The 16,920-nt window shown below is 37.4% G+C and overlaps 2 protein-coding genes across 8 annotated transcripts in view; one reads left to right on the top strand and one right to left on the bottom strand.

Annotated features, from left to right (window-relative positions):
* The window catches only part of ccdc158 (coiled-coil domain containing 158), a 16,368-nt gene extending 6,060 nt beyond the window's left edge, over positions 1-10,308 (bottom strand). For 2 of the 7 annotated variants that reach the window (XM_015375408.1, XM_015375409.1), the window contains exons 1-14: positions 10,166-10,308; positions 8,124-8,230; positions 7,768-8,037; positions 7,629-7,675; positions 6,993-7,103; positions 6,781-6,862; positions 6,513-6,632; positions 4,016-4,159; positions 3,669-3,842; positions 3,408-3,576; positions 1,577-1,729; positions 1,331-1,443; positions 855-1,013; positions 606-698 (exon numbers count right to left, since the gene is read on the bottom strand). In XM_015375408.1, coding sequence (XP_015230894.1) covers positions 606-698; positions 855-1,013; positions 1,331-1,443; positions 1,577-1,729; positions 3,408-3,576; positions 3,669-3,842; positions 4,016-4,159; positions 6,513-6,632; positions 6,781-6,862; positions 6,993-7,103; positions 7,629-7,675; positions 7,768-8,031 — 1,629 coding nt within the window. In that variant the 5' untranslated portion in view covers positions 8,032-8,037; positions 8,124-8,230; positions 10,166-10,308. The remainder of the gene's footprint in view (positions 1-605; positions 699-854; positions 1,014-1,330; positions 1,444-1,576; positions 1,730-3,407; positions 3,577-3,668; positions 3,843-4,015; positions 4,160-6,512; positions 6,633-6,780; positions 6,863-6,992; positions 7,104-7,628; positions 7,676-7,767; positions 8,038-8,123; positions 8,231-10,165) is intronic. The other 5 variants (XM_015375414.1, XM_015375413.1, XM_015375411.1 and 2 more) reach the window with 5 other exon arrangements.
* Positions 10,309-10,367: 59 nt separating this feature from the next.
* Positions 10,368-16,846, top strand: ccng2 (cyclin G2). The gene is made up of 8 exons (XM_015375416.1): positions 10,368-10,541; positions 11,079-11,202; positions 11,290-11,427; positions 14,206-14,456; positions 14,587-14,665; positions 14,753-14,851; positions 15,076-15,278; positions 15,581-16,846. The coding sequence occupies exons 2-8, from the start codon at positions 11,080-11,082 to the stop codon at positions 15,693-15,695; spliced, it is 1,008 nt and encodes a 335-aa protein (XP_015230902.1). The 5' UTR covers positions 10,368-10,541; position 11,079; the 3' UTR covers positions 15,696-16,846.
* The last annotated feature ends 74 nt before the right edge of the window (positions 16,847-16,920 follow it).

Here is a 16,920-nt window from a genome sequence, read left to right on the forward strand (position 1 = left end):
GTTATGGAACACATTAATTAACTGAAAAATGTTGCATAGTGTGCCTTTAAACCTGCCAGAAAATTCGGAGAGTGAAAGTGACCGGATTTTTTTGTGTGGGCTCTTTCTTCAACCATGTAAAGGACCCACTGAGCACCATTTTGGTCCTCTTTCTTAACCTACGTCATTTGCAGACAGGGGCTAACATTAGCCTGCCTTGCTATTACTTTTGTCTTTTTCAAACTAAAGGGTCATTCCAACAATCTGTGGCTCACGTACGGCAGTCAGGAAATGCTGCTAGCATCACTTTTAACCTTTTGTGTAAGAGACCAAGAAGCACAATTCAAATTGTCGTGAAAGGAAAAAAAGGGCATAGAAAAGGGTCAGAATGAACTCTGTTTAAATTTTTTTTCTCCTAAAACTGATCAAGCACAAATTCAAAGACAATTTTTGAAGGACTGCATATGTAGCATACCCACTTATGACTTCTTAAACGATCTTGATTTGATCTTTGGTTCTCCAAAAGTCAAAAACTACCATATTAAGTTAAGTGATGACTATCATTTGCTTTAATGTGAATGTGTAATGGCTAAAGACACACATTAGTGAAACCTGTGAAGATTCACCTTCAGGTTAAGAGTATGTTGGAGTTTCAGGCGAAAATACTCCTGCTCCTTCAGCTGGAGGATGTCCTGACAGTTGGCCAAGCTTTTCCACATCTTTAAGAAAACATAAGATATTGAGGCAGAAAAGGACACAAAAAATCGTTTCAGTGTGAAAGTTTGTTATTTGTGAGGAAGCACATCTGATTAAAACACGCTTAGTTTTAGCGGCACATTTATGACCTCGTGTGCGGTAACGGTAAAGGTTTTTACCTTGTGAAGGATTGCCTCCAGCTCAGTGATACGCTCCATTAACTGATGGTCTTTGAGGCGAAGGGCCTTCAGTTCACTGGAAATTTGTCTCTTTTCCTCCCTCACGAAGGTGAGTTCCTGAAGCTGACGATGAGTCTCCAGGTTCTGGCGGCGCTTTTCCTGAAAAAATTAAAATAAGAGGCAGTTAGCAAATAAAGGCGTTGCCAACAACAAGGTTCCTACATATGTAGAGGTTAACTTTAAATACCTCAGATGGTACGGAAATAATTTGGACGGATGGAAAATCAAAATTAAGAATCAAACTCCTGGTTCTATCAATAAAATGAAAAGAAACATGAATGTATGAGAGAATATAAATGTGCTATTTATTTTTGACGCTGTTCTTCTTATTTCAAATACTAATGTATGTGCAGTTAGTAACAGATACCAGGTCTAACAGGAAAAGGTGGAGGTTTCCAGTGTAGAGGTGCTTTAACCTGTTGAAGTTTCTCCACCTGCTCCTCCAAATGTTGGATTCTGCTCTGCAGGGAGTCAACCTCCCCTCTTTTGGCGGTGATCTCCTTCTGCATGTCCAAAGCCGCCTGGAGGCCTAAGCCAATTTCATTTAGCCGCATAAATAAGACAGTGATCAGAATTCCACATTTTATTAAAAACAAACAGAATTTACTGTTATCTTTGCACTCCATCATTTGATTAATCAGTCGAGAAATGATGAGACAAACCGTGTTCATCGGTGGCTCGGAGGGTCCTCAGGCTGCGTCTGACCTTTTCGAGTTCATCCTGGGCGCTGCTTAGCTGACTCTGAAGCTTCAGCACCACACCCTCGTGCTCGTCTGCTCTGCAGCTGTGGAGCCGCTGCAGCTCCTTGTGCTCTTCTGAAATCGTGCCCACAAAAACATGTAACACATCCAAAGAAGGGGCGAGCTCATATAGTCAAAGAAATGAAACAATACAAGGCTTGGTTGACATTGTAAACATACCAGAGAAAGCTCTTTGTTTGGTTAACGCAGCTGGACAAAAAGATGATTTGATCGGACATAAGATCTGATCTCTTTCTAGGAAAAGCTGTGTGAACTATAAGGCACAGATAATATAGGATCTGAGTGCTGCAGGCTACAGGTCAGAGGTAACAAAAGGTACCACAGAGCTGCAACTAAAAGGAATTATAATTTCAAGACACATTTGTAGTAAAACAATAAACAGGACACACCTATTGCATTTTGTCCTGTTAAAATTTACAACACAGTGACAGGATTTTATTTGATAAACAAACACAAAGTTGTGCAGATGTGTAACTTTTCAGTTCGGCTTCTAAAAAAGTTTGCATTTGTGTGTCCCCTTTTACTTTGATCCCCTTTAATAACAAGGTCACCTTTGCAGTAAAAAAAACAACAAAAAACAAACACCCTATGAACATGACACAGCATTGAGAAGAACACAGGACACACTATACAGCTTATGGAATAGATTTTAAAACAATATCCCAACCTTTGAAATTATCCAAGATTAAAAACTCTACAACTGTAAACCCTGCAGGGTGTAGTGGTCCACCCAAAGAAACCAGTGTTATCTCTGGAGGAGCTGTAGGGATGCATAGCTCAGGTGAGAGAATCTATTGACTCAACACTGTTAGAAATGCGCCGAATACATCTGACATTTAAGAAGTGGCAATGATAACACCACATTTTGTCATTTTGGTTTATTAATAATAATATTGAAGATTACACTGGAAAAATGATCTAAAAATGAGTAAACATTTCTTAAAATAAATCTATTTACCCTCAATTTCAGTAGGTAAATAAGATGATTTGCTAATGAAATATTTTTATTTTATTTTAAAATACGATAAGATCTTATGCAGTTGAAATAAAAGACTGCAATTGTTTTTTTAATTTTGAATTTAAATTGTCTCTTTCCATGGGAAAACTGTCTCACCAACCGGCTCAATTAAAAAAAACAAAAAGACACTTATTTTGAGAAAAATTCACTCATTTAGATTTCAGTTTTATGTGGTCTATAAATCGTTATATTTTTAGGCACATTTTGACTCAGCAGAAGTCGCTTGGTGATTTAAGCACTTTTTTTTTTTTTATTAGTTTCTTTTTTTTATTGTTGGCTTATGAAAACTGATATTAACAGAGGCAGGCGAAGCTTATATTACTTCTGTTGTTCTGGGTTCCTCAATGACGTTGGGATTGACTATGCCTTCCACTCCAGGGACAGTTAGTCCTCACCTGTTTTTCACGTTGTGATACTTTTAGAAATGTCTTGGCCTGTTTCCTGTTGTTTGACAGGTTTTATTTGGGGGATTTCCTGATTTTTCAGGTCTACAGGATGTGGAGGGAGGGTTACCATCTCCTATCAAAGCATTTTGAGTTTTATTTTGTATTTTACGCCATTAACTGGTGTCAAAATGTTTCAAAAATATAAGTGCGATTAAAAAAAAAGACAGGAAATATATGAGGAAATACTTCGTCCACAGTACCCTTGTTGGTCACACCATATATGCATTAAGTGAACTCTATGAGCTGTGGTGATATAAGGAGAACCTACCAGTGAGACTGAACAGCTGGAAGCTCTGTAGCTCCAGCTGTGTGAGAACTTTCCGTTTCTCCAGCGTCTCCTCCTCAATACGCCGGTTCTGCTCACTCAGAGAGGCCTGCAGCTGCTGCTTCTCACGCTCCACACACGCCAAGTCAGACGTGTGTCTGTCTAATTCAGCCTGAACAGAGAGTGAGAAAGGTGTTTATTACACAGAAATTGTGAATACATGTAGAATAAATTATGTTTTTTTTTTTATAGTTTCTGTCTGACTTTGAGCTGCTGCAGCTCCTGTTTATGCTGGTTGATGAGGAAGGTGTTCTCCTGCTGTAGGTTGGTTATCGTTTTGCTGCTGTTCTCGATCTGCAGCCTCAGAATGTCCATCACATTGTCTCTGTCAGTCAGCTTCAGCCTCAGAGCTTCCTGCTCAGTTTGTAGATCCTGGCACTGAGCACATACGGGAGCTTAGAAGATGCTGCTTATGTAAGGGCAGGAAGGTTATCAATTCATCACCATAAGTGACCTGCTAATTATTATTGCATTGTGGAACCTGCTGATTTTTCTGCCTTTAAGTGTAATTCTTCACCTTGTTCCTGCAGATGCTCCATGATTGTCCTTACCTCCTTTGACCTTTGCTCTGTAAGGGCCTGAAGGCAGGATTTGTCCTCTGCCGCCTTGCAAAGCTGCATCCTGGCCAAACCCAGCTGACGTCTAAGAACCTCTGTACCTTCACTGAGCTCCAGCTTCTGCTTCTCACATAAACACTGAATCAAAATAGGAGAAAACAAGAGATTCAATCAAATCTGAACAGACAAAAAAAAAAAAAAGCCAACAAGTTCTTAGACATTTCAGTTGGTTTTGTAGGTCTTGGTCTTCCCTTTGCCTTTGTCACGTTACAGTGATAGACAGCCATGTCTCTTATTATTAGCTTATGTTGTAGACAAAAAAAAGAACAGGAATACATCGTTTTCAGTGTTAAATTGTTTTATTTTGCAGCATTGAGCATCTATTCTCCAGTATTTTCCCCTAAAGTGATGCTGGCACCACTTTTCACCATGGGGGTTGATGTGTTCAGGAAAATGCTAGATTTTCATCATATTTAACATTTCAAAAAATGGACAAAAAAGTTATGTAGGTCTCATCTAAACCAGAGCACCGCCTCTGTTAAGTTAAACAGCAATATTACGTGTTTTTTTTCTCTCCCCCAGATGATGGTTTCCTTCCTTCCTTCCCCTCTTTCCTAAAGGCCAACTAAGCCATAGATCTCTGCAGCTCCTCCAGAGTTTCTAAGAGCCTCTTTGCTAAACCTCTGAGTACTGCTCACTTTGTCTGGTGTTATCTCTTCAGCATGCTAAACCAAATCTGCCAAAACATTGTCTTGGCAGATTTGTAGCTCTACTCCATATTCATATGAAGAATATATTAGCACTTAAAGCTTGTAAATTTGTTTAAAAAAACCTAACCTTACTCTAAACCTCTCCACTTTATCCCTTGGCTGCCTGTGTCGCTGCTTTAACATAAACCAATGTAGATCTATTGTTTAGAGCGCATCAAGGTCATTTGTTGCACTAGATTTTATTTTGAGGTATGTACAAAAACAGCTGAATTCAAATACAATAAACAATTTGTACATTCTTACTCATCAAGATCCAGCAAAATTATAAATTATTTTGTTATTGAAATATTGCAAAAAGCCTCAATAAATCACAGTGAGGTTTGTTTTTGTGACATGACAAACTGGGAAAAGATTTATGGATACTTTTGCAAGAAGTTATACATATCTTACAAAGTTTACAGCCAAGAGTGTCTGAGTGAGGTATTTCTCTAACTCCATTATCCATATTTGCTGTGGTTTATTCAGGGAAATGGTTATGAGGGCATAATTATTATCATCATCAGTGTTCAATATCATCACTATCAGCAGTTTGTATTTGTTAGCATGACTGTATTGGACGTCTCTATCATTCCATGCTCCAACAGGGAAAGCCGGAGCCAGAAAGAGCATCATGGAAAACCAAAGAGAGTCCAGGAAAGAAAAAAGTTACCAAATGATGGAATCACATACAGTGAAGAGACACCGGGAAAGCAAAGAAACTCAAAAAAAGAGAAGCAGCAAAACAAGGATGAAATAAAACGTTTTCTCTAAGACATTAAAAATATAGCAGCTGATTGATGTGATGGCAACAGACATCTGTTGTTCTGACGATGGAGCTAAATCTTCAGAGCTTGAACCAAGTATCACTTTGCAACCACTTTTTTTTTAAAAGAAAAAAAAAAGATTTCTGCATCATGATGGAAGATAACTGCAGCTGTAGAGGCTCTGCCATTCTTCCTCACACAAATAACGGAGCCATTCTTCACAGAGTCAGAATTAATGATCTGCTTTTTAAATTCATCCTTCTATCAGTGTTTTAAAAGCTGTATAAATTACAAAACTGCAGACTGGTGATTCCCTTTCAGCTGATAAGAAATTGTTGTTTGGTTTGAACCTGTATAGGTCATGACAAGACGTTGCTCAAAGCTCTATTAGTCACAAACACGGAGGGAATTCCTCATAGAGCAAGTGAGGACAGTGGACAGCTAACTGCTCTGATTCATTACTTTTTTAACCATCGTTCATGCTTAGCATGCATGTGGTGACAGTGGAAAGGGAAAATCCCTTTTAAACAGGTAGAATATGCAGCTTAGCTTTACAAAATTTCGTTTTATATACACTCTGTGTATACAAAATGACAATAAATGTTGTCTAAGAAAGCTCCTGGCAAAGTTTGAGCATCTACAAATATTAAAAGCAGTAGCAGGAATAGCTCTATCAAGGGTTGCCAAGGAAATAGATCTGATTAAAACACAGAGATACGGAAATGGATGCACCGATAAGTTTAACTCAACAGAAGAATACATATTAACTTTGCAAATATAAATATTCCAGTATCACTATATCTGTACAGACATATTTATATCATTACACTGCTCTGGAACTTAAGCATAGCATGTGGAAAACAGATGTTTACAAGACTCTGACTGCTTTGCTTGAGTCTCCTGAAACAACAGAGTGTAAGAAGATTTTTTAAAAACACAGCAAGACAGACTGATGTAAACCAGGATTTATTGTCATACTTGAAGTTGTTGAAGCTGCGACTCCAGCTCTTTTGTTCGCTGCAGCGATTGGTCTCTGTCTTTTTGGGTGGAAAACAGTTGATTCTGAATCTCAAGGATTCTCTTCTCCAGATACTCAACCTACAACAGCATCAACAGGAGTCACAAACACTCATTATGACACAGGAAGCATTTATCCAACAATCTAATGTTTACATGCTGACTGTGTGGTAAACAATTTGTTTAATTCTATCATCGACTCTGATAACATCCCAGCCTGATTGTTTACCTTATTGATATAGCTGGAAATGGTTGACTCCAGTTCACTGATCCTATATTGGTCCAGCAAGGTTTGGCTCTCAGCCAGATTTCTACAAAGAAAGACCATTTTAATAGACCTGGGTGTTTATCAAACTGATCCAGAGTGCTTCAATTAACTCAGAACAAGTTTCATCAGTCGGTTTGTCATCAGACAAACACATTCAACTTTTGGAGATTTACCTCAGAAGATCCAACTTGGCACATAAATTCACTCCACTGTGTTTTGATGAGGTCAGTTTGTCAGTCAGCATCGCCATCTCCTGGCCGAGACTAGTAATGACATCCTCCATCCTGAGAAAAAAATGTGCAGAGAAACATAAAGCAGTGTTATTATTTTCTCTTATACATGTTGTAGGGGAAGCTGTGTGCTCACTGGCATTTTAACCCACCTTACTGTAACCCATCAGAATTCAGCTTCTTTTTGTGGCTGAATTTAATAGACTATCAGCTGTGTTCCTGTCTACTTTGTCGCGACACATTCTTATTAACAGATACAGACCAAATAAGACGCGTTAAATCTATCTGAGGTGAAATTACTATTTCATTCCACAATTTTTTTAGGTTTTCTCATGATTCACATTTTTCTTATTAGGAAAAGAATATTGTCAGTTTAATAGTTTTGAAAGTAAATAAGGGAAATGCATATTCAAAAAATTAGATAATTTGGGACTCAACAGATTAGATATCAACAAAGTAATTAAATAACCAATAAAAACCCATACACAATTTCTTTCAACCCAAACAATCCAATCGTGGGAAACGATAAAGATATACACAAGGCTGGAACAAGCTACTAGAATCATGGTATACTTTTACCTTTCTTGCTTATCTAATCCGTACTCCTTATTCCTCTGTTGTTCTGTCTGGTGCGGAAGAGAAGAAATAAACATCATCAGGCTCTTTTTTCAGACACATAGATGCTGAAGGTTATCCTAAACTGAGTTTAGGTTCTCACTCCACTCCGTCCTTGCTTGTCTGTGTCTTCGTTGACATTTTTACATACCGGTACATGATTTGCAGACTCTGGTGCTTCCTGATGCTTCATAGTTTTATTCCAGCTCCAGTAATGCTCAAACTGCTCCACATTTCCCTTAGTATTCTCCGGTAATTCCACTTCTCTGTGCAGAGCTGACGCATCGTCTCTTGCCTGTTGGACTTTCTGGTATGCTGACCTTTTGACATCCTCAATCTTCTCCAACGAATGCAGCTTTTTCTCCATCTAGTCCTTCAAAAATAACAGAGAGTAGATCTGTAGGTCAAAGTAAATAACAGCACCTTCTATACAGTAATGAATATTTTGTGTTTGTTCACCTTTAGTCAGAGGGGACATCCTTCTGCATCTAATCTTCATTTAGTTTAACCTGCAGGATCATAATGGCTCTATGGGTGATACATTTCCCTTGTTGTTCACGGTGTGCCTTTATTTGAGAAGGCAGAGAGATCATCAACATAAAAGCGCATAAAATAAATAAATACATGAAAGCATATACTTCTTCTTTTCAACTCTGCTACACAACAAACAGAATCTGGTTTTATGCTATGCACTGCAAGTCTCAGGATCCCTTGAACCTTATCACTTTTGAACATCCTGTTTGGTCAGTGGGGTTTGTCAGAGAACATTAGTGAACAAACTGCATCTTTAAGACCAATGATCAAACCAGACAGGTCATCGTTCAAAGCAGGGTTAGGTTATAAAACAGAATGTCCAAGTACTGAAGAGATCATCCACTAAAGATGAAAATTACAGAACTAGAGAGCTCCCTAAGTGAAAGACTGCTTCACGGCTTCAAGGAGCATTTTTTACAGACATTTCCTCCCACAAGCTGTTTAAGAATCTGGTACCTCAATTGTTTTTAAATGAAAAATAGAGGAAATCAAAGCAAAGCATGCGGTTTTAAACCAGAAGCTGTCGAAAATCTATAATCAGTGCAACATTATCTTTGTTTCTATGATTTGTCTCATTAACCCTTTATAGGGCACTCAGGAAAATACTTTGGAAATCAAAATTTCAAGCCAATAGTGGGAATATTGGATATCCAAGACAATACTTTATTACCTTTGTAACATTCAAAAGATCTGGATATTTTGATGACAAAAATGAATGTCAATGTAATAACAAGAAATGCCAACTTGCCCAAATATATTAAGAAAAATAACAAAAGTGCTTCTATAAGAAATTCATGCAACACTCTGAGAGTGAAAGAAACACATATTTTTGGTACAACATAACCTTAGAGGCATTAATGGTGATACTTGCACCTACATTTTTAGTTTATAAAACTAAATATAATTGTTAACTAGGCTTATTAACTTATTAGCTTATTAACTTGACTTAACTTTTTTTTCCAACCTAATTTACAGTAGGTAATATATCATTCAAGGGCTCATCTAATTGGTCAAATGCCAAAATAAGATGTACAGCCTAGTAGCAGGATCTATGCTGAATGGCTGAATATAGATCTTGTGCTTCTAGACCTCACTGAGGGACAGGGGGTTAATGTTTCTTAACGTCTAATGTTTAATTGTAGACAGGGGCAGAGCTAGATGGGGGCCCAGGGGTGGCCATGGCCACCCTTAGCCAATCATTGGCCATCCCTAGCATTTTTTTTTCTCAAGTAGAATATTCAAAACATTTTAATTTTAAATATATATTAACAATTACTGGACAACAAAAACACTGTGGTTAACTATGCACATCAATATACCAACATTGAAGATGATAAATACAGAATTCATGCTCTTTCAGAACTAGATTTTGTGTTATATGCCATAAAGAGAAAATTATGTGTCTCTGCAAGTAATCTAAGAGTCTTCAGTGAAATCAAAGATACTGTAAATTACAATTTCAATAAAAACCTATTAAATTATCAATTTATGTAGATATTAGTATGGTACTTGTAAATATCAATGTAATGTAGAAATATATTGATAAAATAGGTAAGTAATGACGATGGAAAAGATGTTCGCTCCAGAACTCAAACCTCAAAGAATTTAGACGGATGTTTATATGCATCTATTTGTTAGCAAATGCTGCAGTAAACAACCGTATAGTTTTTCTTTATTTAGAAATATGGACGTGCTTGTTCCTGTTGGAACAGTTTAGATTGACCCTGAGGTTCTGGTGACTATCCACTTTTGGCCACCCCTCAGTATACGTTGGCTATTGCCTGGCCACCCTTATAAAAGTTTTCTGGCTACGCCTCTGATTGTAGACTCTTAATGAACTAATGGATTTGACTGGATGTCAGAAAACATACAATAATAATAACCATTCAAAGTCAGACTGTTGGATCTCAGCCTGAAGGGAGGGCTCTGGATAAAAGCAAACTAAAATAATATAAAATTCAGCTTACCTGTCTTTGTTTGTGTTCGTTTAACTCCGGCATTGGTTACAGAGTAAATAAAAAAAGTTATTCAGGTAAGTTCTTGGCTTAGGAGGGAACATTAGCGCTAGTTTGTTAGCGCCAGCGACACTTTCAAGCAGCGCGTCAAATCTTAACGTCATTACGTTTTTTTTTTTGTTTTTTTTTGCCAGCGTTGCATGATGGGTAACGTAGTTTACCAGCAGATTAGCGCTTACTTGTTTATTAGGGGTGTAGCTCCTGGTCTTGGATCGAGCATCCTGAGTATTTTATGACATTTCGGACTCCTTGCAGGGAGCAACATGGAAACATGAGGAGGTGAAGGTGGCAGAGCGGTAATCCTGCATGTCGGCGCTTTTTGGGAAAGGTAAGATAATGTTTTATACATACACACATCAATAAATGTAGGCTAGCGGCCATGTTACGAAAGCGTAAAAACATTAAATATATTCAATTTGAGCTTTTTAGTTTTATTTTAATCGAATTATTGTGTTATTTACCTTATGATATCGTTGACTATCGTCAGTTAGCGTACAAAAACATTTATCTAAAGCATGTTTTTTTATCGAACACTGTGTCCCTGTGATTTTTTTATGACCCACTTTCATCATAGACGTTGAACTACTTTTAATGTCATGCAGTTAGCATATAATTTTCCACTCTTAAACTTATATTTACATATATGAATACGTTTGTTTTTGTGAATAACACCGTAAACACCAGAACATTTTGTTTTTGTGGTGGAAGAACTTCCAGTTCTGACATTTGACACCCGGTAGGTGTGGTTTAAGACAACTTTTAAATACGCTGCTCTCCTCCGCCCTTTGAGGAATCCCTGCTCAAGGGGTTTGCTTGGATTTTTATAGTCTTAATTGGATTTTAATGTTTAAATGTCGCTGTGCAGGATGAGAGATCTTCAGGGCATTGACAGCTTGCTCTTGAAAGAGCTGAAATCATGCTGTGCCAAAGAGTACAGTTTCCTGCCCAGGGAAACGGGCCTGAACCTGATGGAGTCCACATCTCCAGAGGTGACTCACTTATTGAGGATTGTCTCTGTTAGTGCAGACAAGGAGTTTTTATCCAAATAGATAACAGTTCTTATTTTTTTTTTCCAGATTCGCAGTGGAGTGTCTGCGAAATGCAGAGACAGCAAAGTGGAGGAGCTGTGGAGCCTGACCAGTTTCTTTGGCTACAGGACGCAGACCTTTGTGCAGGCTGTCAATTTGCTCGACAGATTTCTCACCATCATGAAGGCAAGTTTTACATCTTGTCGTTTTTTCAATTCATGTAGAAAAAAAATCATATACGGCTGCTCAGTGGTGAGAAGGTTCCGGGTTCAATTCCCGGCTCGGGATCCTTCTGCATGGAGTTTGCATGTTCTCCCTGAGCCTGTGTGGGTTCTCCCTGGGTACTCCGGCTTCCTTCCACAGTCCAAAATCATGACTCTTAGGTTAACTGACTTCTCTAAATTCTCCTTAGATGTGAGTGTTTGTGTGAATAGTTGTTTGTTCTGTTTGTCTCTGTGTTGCCCTGCGATGGACTGGCGACCTGTCCAGGGTGTACCCCACATCTCGCCCCTTAAACAGCTTTTTTGCAACCCCGGCTTTGATAAAGCGTGACAGAAAATGGATGGATGAAAAAATCATATACACTTTCTACTTTATTAATAATACTTTAGTAGGATGTTGGACCTTTTTTTCCCTCCAGAACTACTTTTTTGACATAAATCCTTACAAATTTAGATTCATATCAACATAGCATTGCTCAGCTGCTAGCGGCCTAATGCTTTTTATGTGATCTGTTAAGAGTGTTACAGATAAGCTAAAACTGGTGCACTGGTCTAATGACGTCATCTCATCTTGAGTGATGATCCTGCATTAATCTATCTTTTTTTAAGCACATTTTCAAAGAACTTTGGGAATTTATTCACAAACAAATCGTACTATGAACTGGTATAAACTCTCTGATCCTCCTACAGGATGATCTAATTTTTCAAAGACCTTTGGACATGTAGCGCTTTACTGTCATGCTAAAACAAAGATCAGATGGAGTTGTTGACATTAGGACTAGACACTATTAGGAAATATATTTTCTGACCAATATATGATTTTCTTTTAGGTCTAACACCTATAACAACTATGACTTACTTTGTTTTCCTTTTTACAGCCTTAAGCATCTAAAAAAGATGACAAAATCTTTGATCGTAATAGTTTTGAGAAAACAAAAGAAAGGACAAGCTTTATCATCATTAAATATGTTATTATGTATGTTTTAACCCTTTCTTATTATTATTATTATTACTACTTAGACTTAGACAGATTTATTTTGTCATTTTGTATACACGAGTGTATACAAAAAGAAATTTCGTTTAAAACAGCTATAGACAATTTCCTTTTTTAAAGTGCAGCCTTGAAAATAGTAATAAATACATAAAAAAAGAAATCTAAACATAGGACTGTACATTTACAGTTCTAACATTAATTTTGAACTGTAAATATTATTATTTTTACTTCTAATAATCAATTCAACATACATTTAATCAATGATGAATGGATTTGATCTGCTTTATTAATCTAGGCCTATAAAAGATATCATTGTCTAATTTTGATCTCTGGCAGGTTGATTGATGTATTTCTGCTCTCCACAATACCATCTAAAACAATTCCTTCCAAACACTGGTAGCCCCTTTATAAATACTGAAGTTCAGCTTAGCAACAGGAATTTTTAAATTTGGCTAAAACCTGTAATTAGAACCTATTATGGAACATACTGCACAGTGTAAAGCTGGGCGTAAATTTTTTTGTGGTCTTTTTGAGTTTCTGGACGTACTGTGTAAGAACATGCATGTGGTTTTATCGTACAGTTTTAGCTGTAGGTGCATGCAACGATTGAAAATATCATTCCTAAAAGTTAAAAAACAATCCAAAGTACTTCGTTTCCAAGTTTGAAGAAATTTTCAATTCAAAATTGAATTGAAAATCTTCAAACGTCTTCAAATTTGGAAACAAAGTGCAGTGGATTGTTTTTTTTTAAACTTTTTTTTTAATGACTATGACCTGACTGAGAATCTTCACCATAAGTTTGAAAATATCACACAATGTATGCCCAACTCAAGGTAGCTTTTAATTTTAAATAGGTGTGGGGGAAAAAAACAACCTACCAGAACTGCAAAATACCCCAAATGTCTTGACAAAGTTTAATTTAACCTTATTAGTTGTCAAAAATATTGATACTCTGAAAAGTACATGTGGATTAGTGCAAATTTTTCAATTTTTCCCCATGGTATCAAAATGGCATTGAGTATCAATATTTTCCTGAGCATTGATTTCAAGTTTGAAATTTTAGAATTGTCACAACCCTAGTTCTTGAGTCTTCACTATATAAAGGGCAAGAAAACGAAGCATAAAAGTTACAAATAGATGAGATAGCTGATAGAAACCAGAACTGATCTATGTAAACTTTTAATAAATAATATAACCATACAAAATATGAACAATGCATAATATAATTATCATGTACGAAATAAACAAAAGAAAAAGAAACGTACAGCCTTAGTTTTGGTAATTTTATTTTTAATACCTCCTAGATGCTTCTAATCAGTAATAGGTTTTACTAATTAAACCGATTGCATTGGAAAAAGCAAGATTTTACTAAATGTGGAATCCCAAACAATATTTCAATATGTTAAATAAAGAAAAATAAGACTGCCTTACAAAGATAGGAATTTTTACACGCACAACACACATTTTCCTCGTATAATAATTTTGAAATAAGGTGATAAAACTCTTGTTTACTTATCCACAATAAACAGATTCATCTCTTCCCCTTTGTATTTCCTTTTACCCCAAAATAACATGAAGTTTCAATTTATTAACATGTAATAATAGCTTATTAGTTGGAAGTATTTGTAAAGAAGACATACAGCTGTTACTTTTTAGAAAGTTTTTTTTGGGGGCGGGGGGTATGAGCAGCAGGATGAATCTCCTGAATAATGAGAAGCTGATTTAGACATGTGTCTGTTTTCGGGACAGGTCCAGCCCAAACACGTGCCCTGCATCGGAGTGTGCTGTCTGCATATAGCTGCCAAAATGGTTGAGGAGGAGAGCGACGTCTCACCCACTCACGAACTCATTCGCATCAGCCAGAGCAGGTTCACCGTGTCCGACCTCAGCCGTATGGAGAAAATCATTTCGGAGAAACTCAGCGTGGATCCCAACGCAGTGACGGCCCTGACCTTCCTGCACCTCTACCACTCGGCCACCGCCTCCTTGTTAGCTGAAAGGTAAGCATCTTTTTCTCTCTCTTGTTGTTTTTCTGTGATGGCTCCAGTTTCCATGGAGCTGGTTAAACAGTTTCTTCTTTATGAGGTCTGTAACTAGCAGATCACAGTGGGGTTCCCTTTATATTTTAAGGGAGGAGATCCCAAGCATTGGGAGGCTGGAAGTGCAGCTAAAAGCCTGCTTATGCCGGCTTGTTTTCTCTAAAGCAAAAGTAAGGACTGTTCTCAGGTGAGAATTTGTCAACATAGCTTCATTTGCTGCGAGTCTTAGGATTTTGTTTTTTGCCTTTGTTTTACAGCCGTCAGTGCTGGCGTTGTCCCTCATTGCTCAGGAGTTTGAAGCCCTTCAGTCAGTCCCGTTGTTGAAGATTATCCAGCAATTCCAAAAGCATCTAAAGGTATTTAGTCTGATTATGAAATCCAATTCACACTGAGCGTGTTGCAGTTTCACTTATCGGGTCAAGAAGCTGAGGTTTGAACATTATTTTTAGACTAAGCTAGTTTGCCTAAGCTCTCTGCCATCCAGCTATTGAAAAAAAGTGAGAAAAAAGGGAACCATTTGAGTTCTGGATGACAGCATGTTTCTACCAGCGACCTCTCAGCTATTTCCTGTTTTTCACAGATCAGCGACAGTGAGCTGCTCCACTGGAAGGAACTCGTGACCAAATGCATGATCGAATACCATTCGAGTGAATGCACCAAACCGGATAACAAGAAGCTCCTTTGGATCGTGTCCAGGAGAACAGCTCAAAGTCTGCAGAACTGTCACTTTAGTGTTCCAGGCCTGCCGACGATTCCTGAGATGAGCTGGGACGAGAGTGAGAGGTCAGTAGTCCACATTTTAAATTAATCTCTGATGTAATGTTTCATTCAGTGCATATTGTTTTACATGTATATTAGATATTGTGTCTTTGTTTAGCTTCAGCGTATGGATTTGGTTTGAGTCAGTACCACAGTATTCCAGTATCATTAAGATTGTGATGTGAAGTTGAACACAGAAATGAACTATGTACTTCTAAATCTATGTTTTTTGTTTGTTTAATTTTAATTAGCAATGTTTACTGGGGTAAAAACTAATAATTAAAGTGTGGGATGTATAGCCTTCATACTGTCTTTGTGTCTCACAGCGAGGATTCTTGCGGGGACCTGAGCAGCGGCGAGGACAGTCCGTGCGGCTCTTTAGGAAGCGACGGCGAGGGAGCCTTCTTCCCCTGCTCCTTCCACCACTGTGCAGACGGCTGACCAAAGAAGAGAAGCAGTGGCAGACATCCACTGCGTCTTTCAGTCACAATCTATTTCATGGCAACTTTTTCTGTTAATGTGCATGTTTTGAATCTTAAATGTGAATCTGTATTCCTTAGCGTTACCCCTGCTAGCCCCTTCCCTCTTAATGCACTTAAGCCTGCAGCTACTCAATAGATGTTTTTTATTTTTATTGTTTTTTATTTGTTTGTTTTTTTGCCAAAGCAAACCTAAATCAGCATGGCTGTGTAAGTGTTTATGGGGTTGTTACTGTTGATAGAGAGATCTTTCTTTATCTATAGTTGCAACATCAGCAGGCAAAAAACTGTAGAACCAAACTAGACCAGATTACACGAAACTAGATATTTGAATGGTTGTTATGGCAATAACATATTTTTAACATTGACTTCTGTTTGCGAGTGTAGCGGTTGAAGGAGATCACACCTGTTATTTAACAGGCTTTTTCATCCTACTTTTCTGCTTGAACAGATATAAAAGAGGGATTTAGGGGTAGATGGGGATTCGTCCTTTGTGTGTTGATGCAAAATGTCAGATCGTCTATGAAAAAGTGCCTGTGTTACATCTGCTTGCTGAGTGTGTGTGATAAATATGTGACATATCTTAATAATTTAGTCTAGAAAATTGTAATAATTAAGGCGGCTTGATGATAGAACTTTTCAAGTCTTCTTTCTAGTTGGTTTTTTTCAACTACGACACATTTAAGTAGAAAAGTTGAAGCACAAATGACTTGATCTGCCTCTTTATGTTGCACATTCAGTCTGAAAACCAGCAGCCAACATCCTCAGTAGTTGTTTTTCTAATACCCGTACCATGTAATAACGTGCAGTGTTCTGTATATACACACATGTATGTTTGCTAACATTATTCCAATATGTCATTTTATGTTATTGGGACTAAACTGTTAATGCATGATGCACTCAAATGTGAATATACCGTGGTTCATGTTAACCAAGATAAGCTCATGTCAAAGACAAAATGTAAAAAAAAAAAAAAAATGTAAATATCATGTAAAAGACAATATAAAAAGCTTGTTTTGTGATGTCATATATCAGTTACTGTATTTATATTTTATGTGGAATACAGAGAAAGGACACAGATAACCCTTATGAATAAAACCAGATATATTTTTAACAATTTGTATGACTTCAGTTGCTTTTGTTTACAAAATCTTGAGATGATGGGTTGGATTAGCGATGGACACAGG

Source organism: Cyprinodon variegatus, unplaced genomic scaffold (assembly GCF_000732505.1).
Source record: "Cyprinodon variegatus isolate N-32 unplaced genomic scaffold, C_variegatus-1.0 Scaffold118, whole genome shotgun sequence".
In the NCBI taxonomy this organism is placed as follows: domain Eukaryota; kingdom Metazoa; phylum Chordata; class Actinopteri; order Cyprinodontiformes; family Cyprinodontidae; genus Cyprinodon; species Cyprinodon variegatus.

Bases quoted from the DNA above. Each gene is read 5' to 3' on its own strand.
- ccng2 (XM_015375416.1), top strand. From the start codon at position 11,080: ATGAGAGATCTTCAGGGCATTGACAGCTTGCTCTTGAAAGAGCTGAAA. The intron at 14,852-15,075 runs GTATTTAGTCTG...TGTTTTTCACAG, and splicing joins AATTCCAAAAGCATCTAAAG to ATCAGCGACAGTGAGCTGCT. The intron at 15,279-15,580 runs GTCAGTAGTCCA...TGTGTCTCACAG, and splicing joins AGCTGGGACGAGAGTGAGAG to CGAGGATTCTTGCGGGGACC.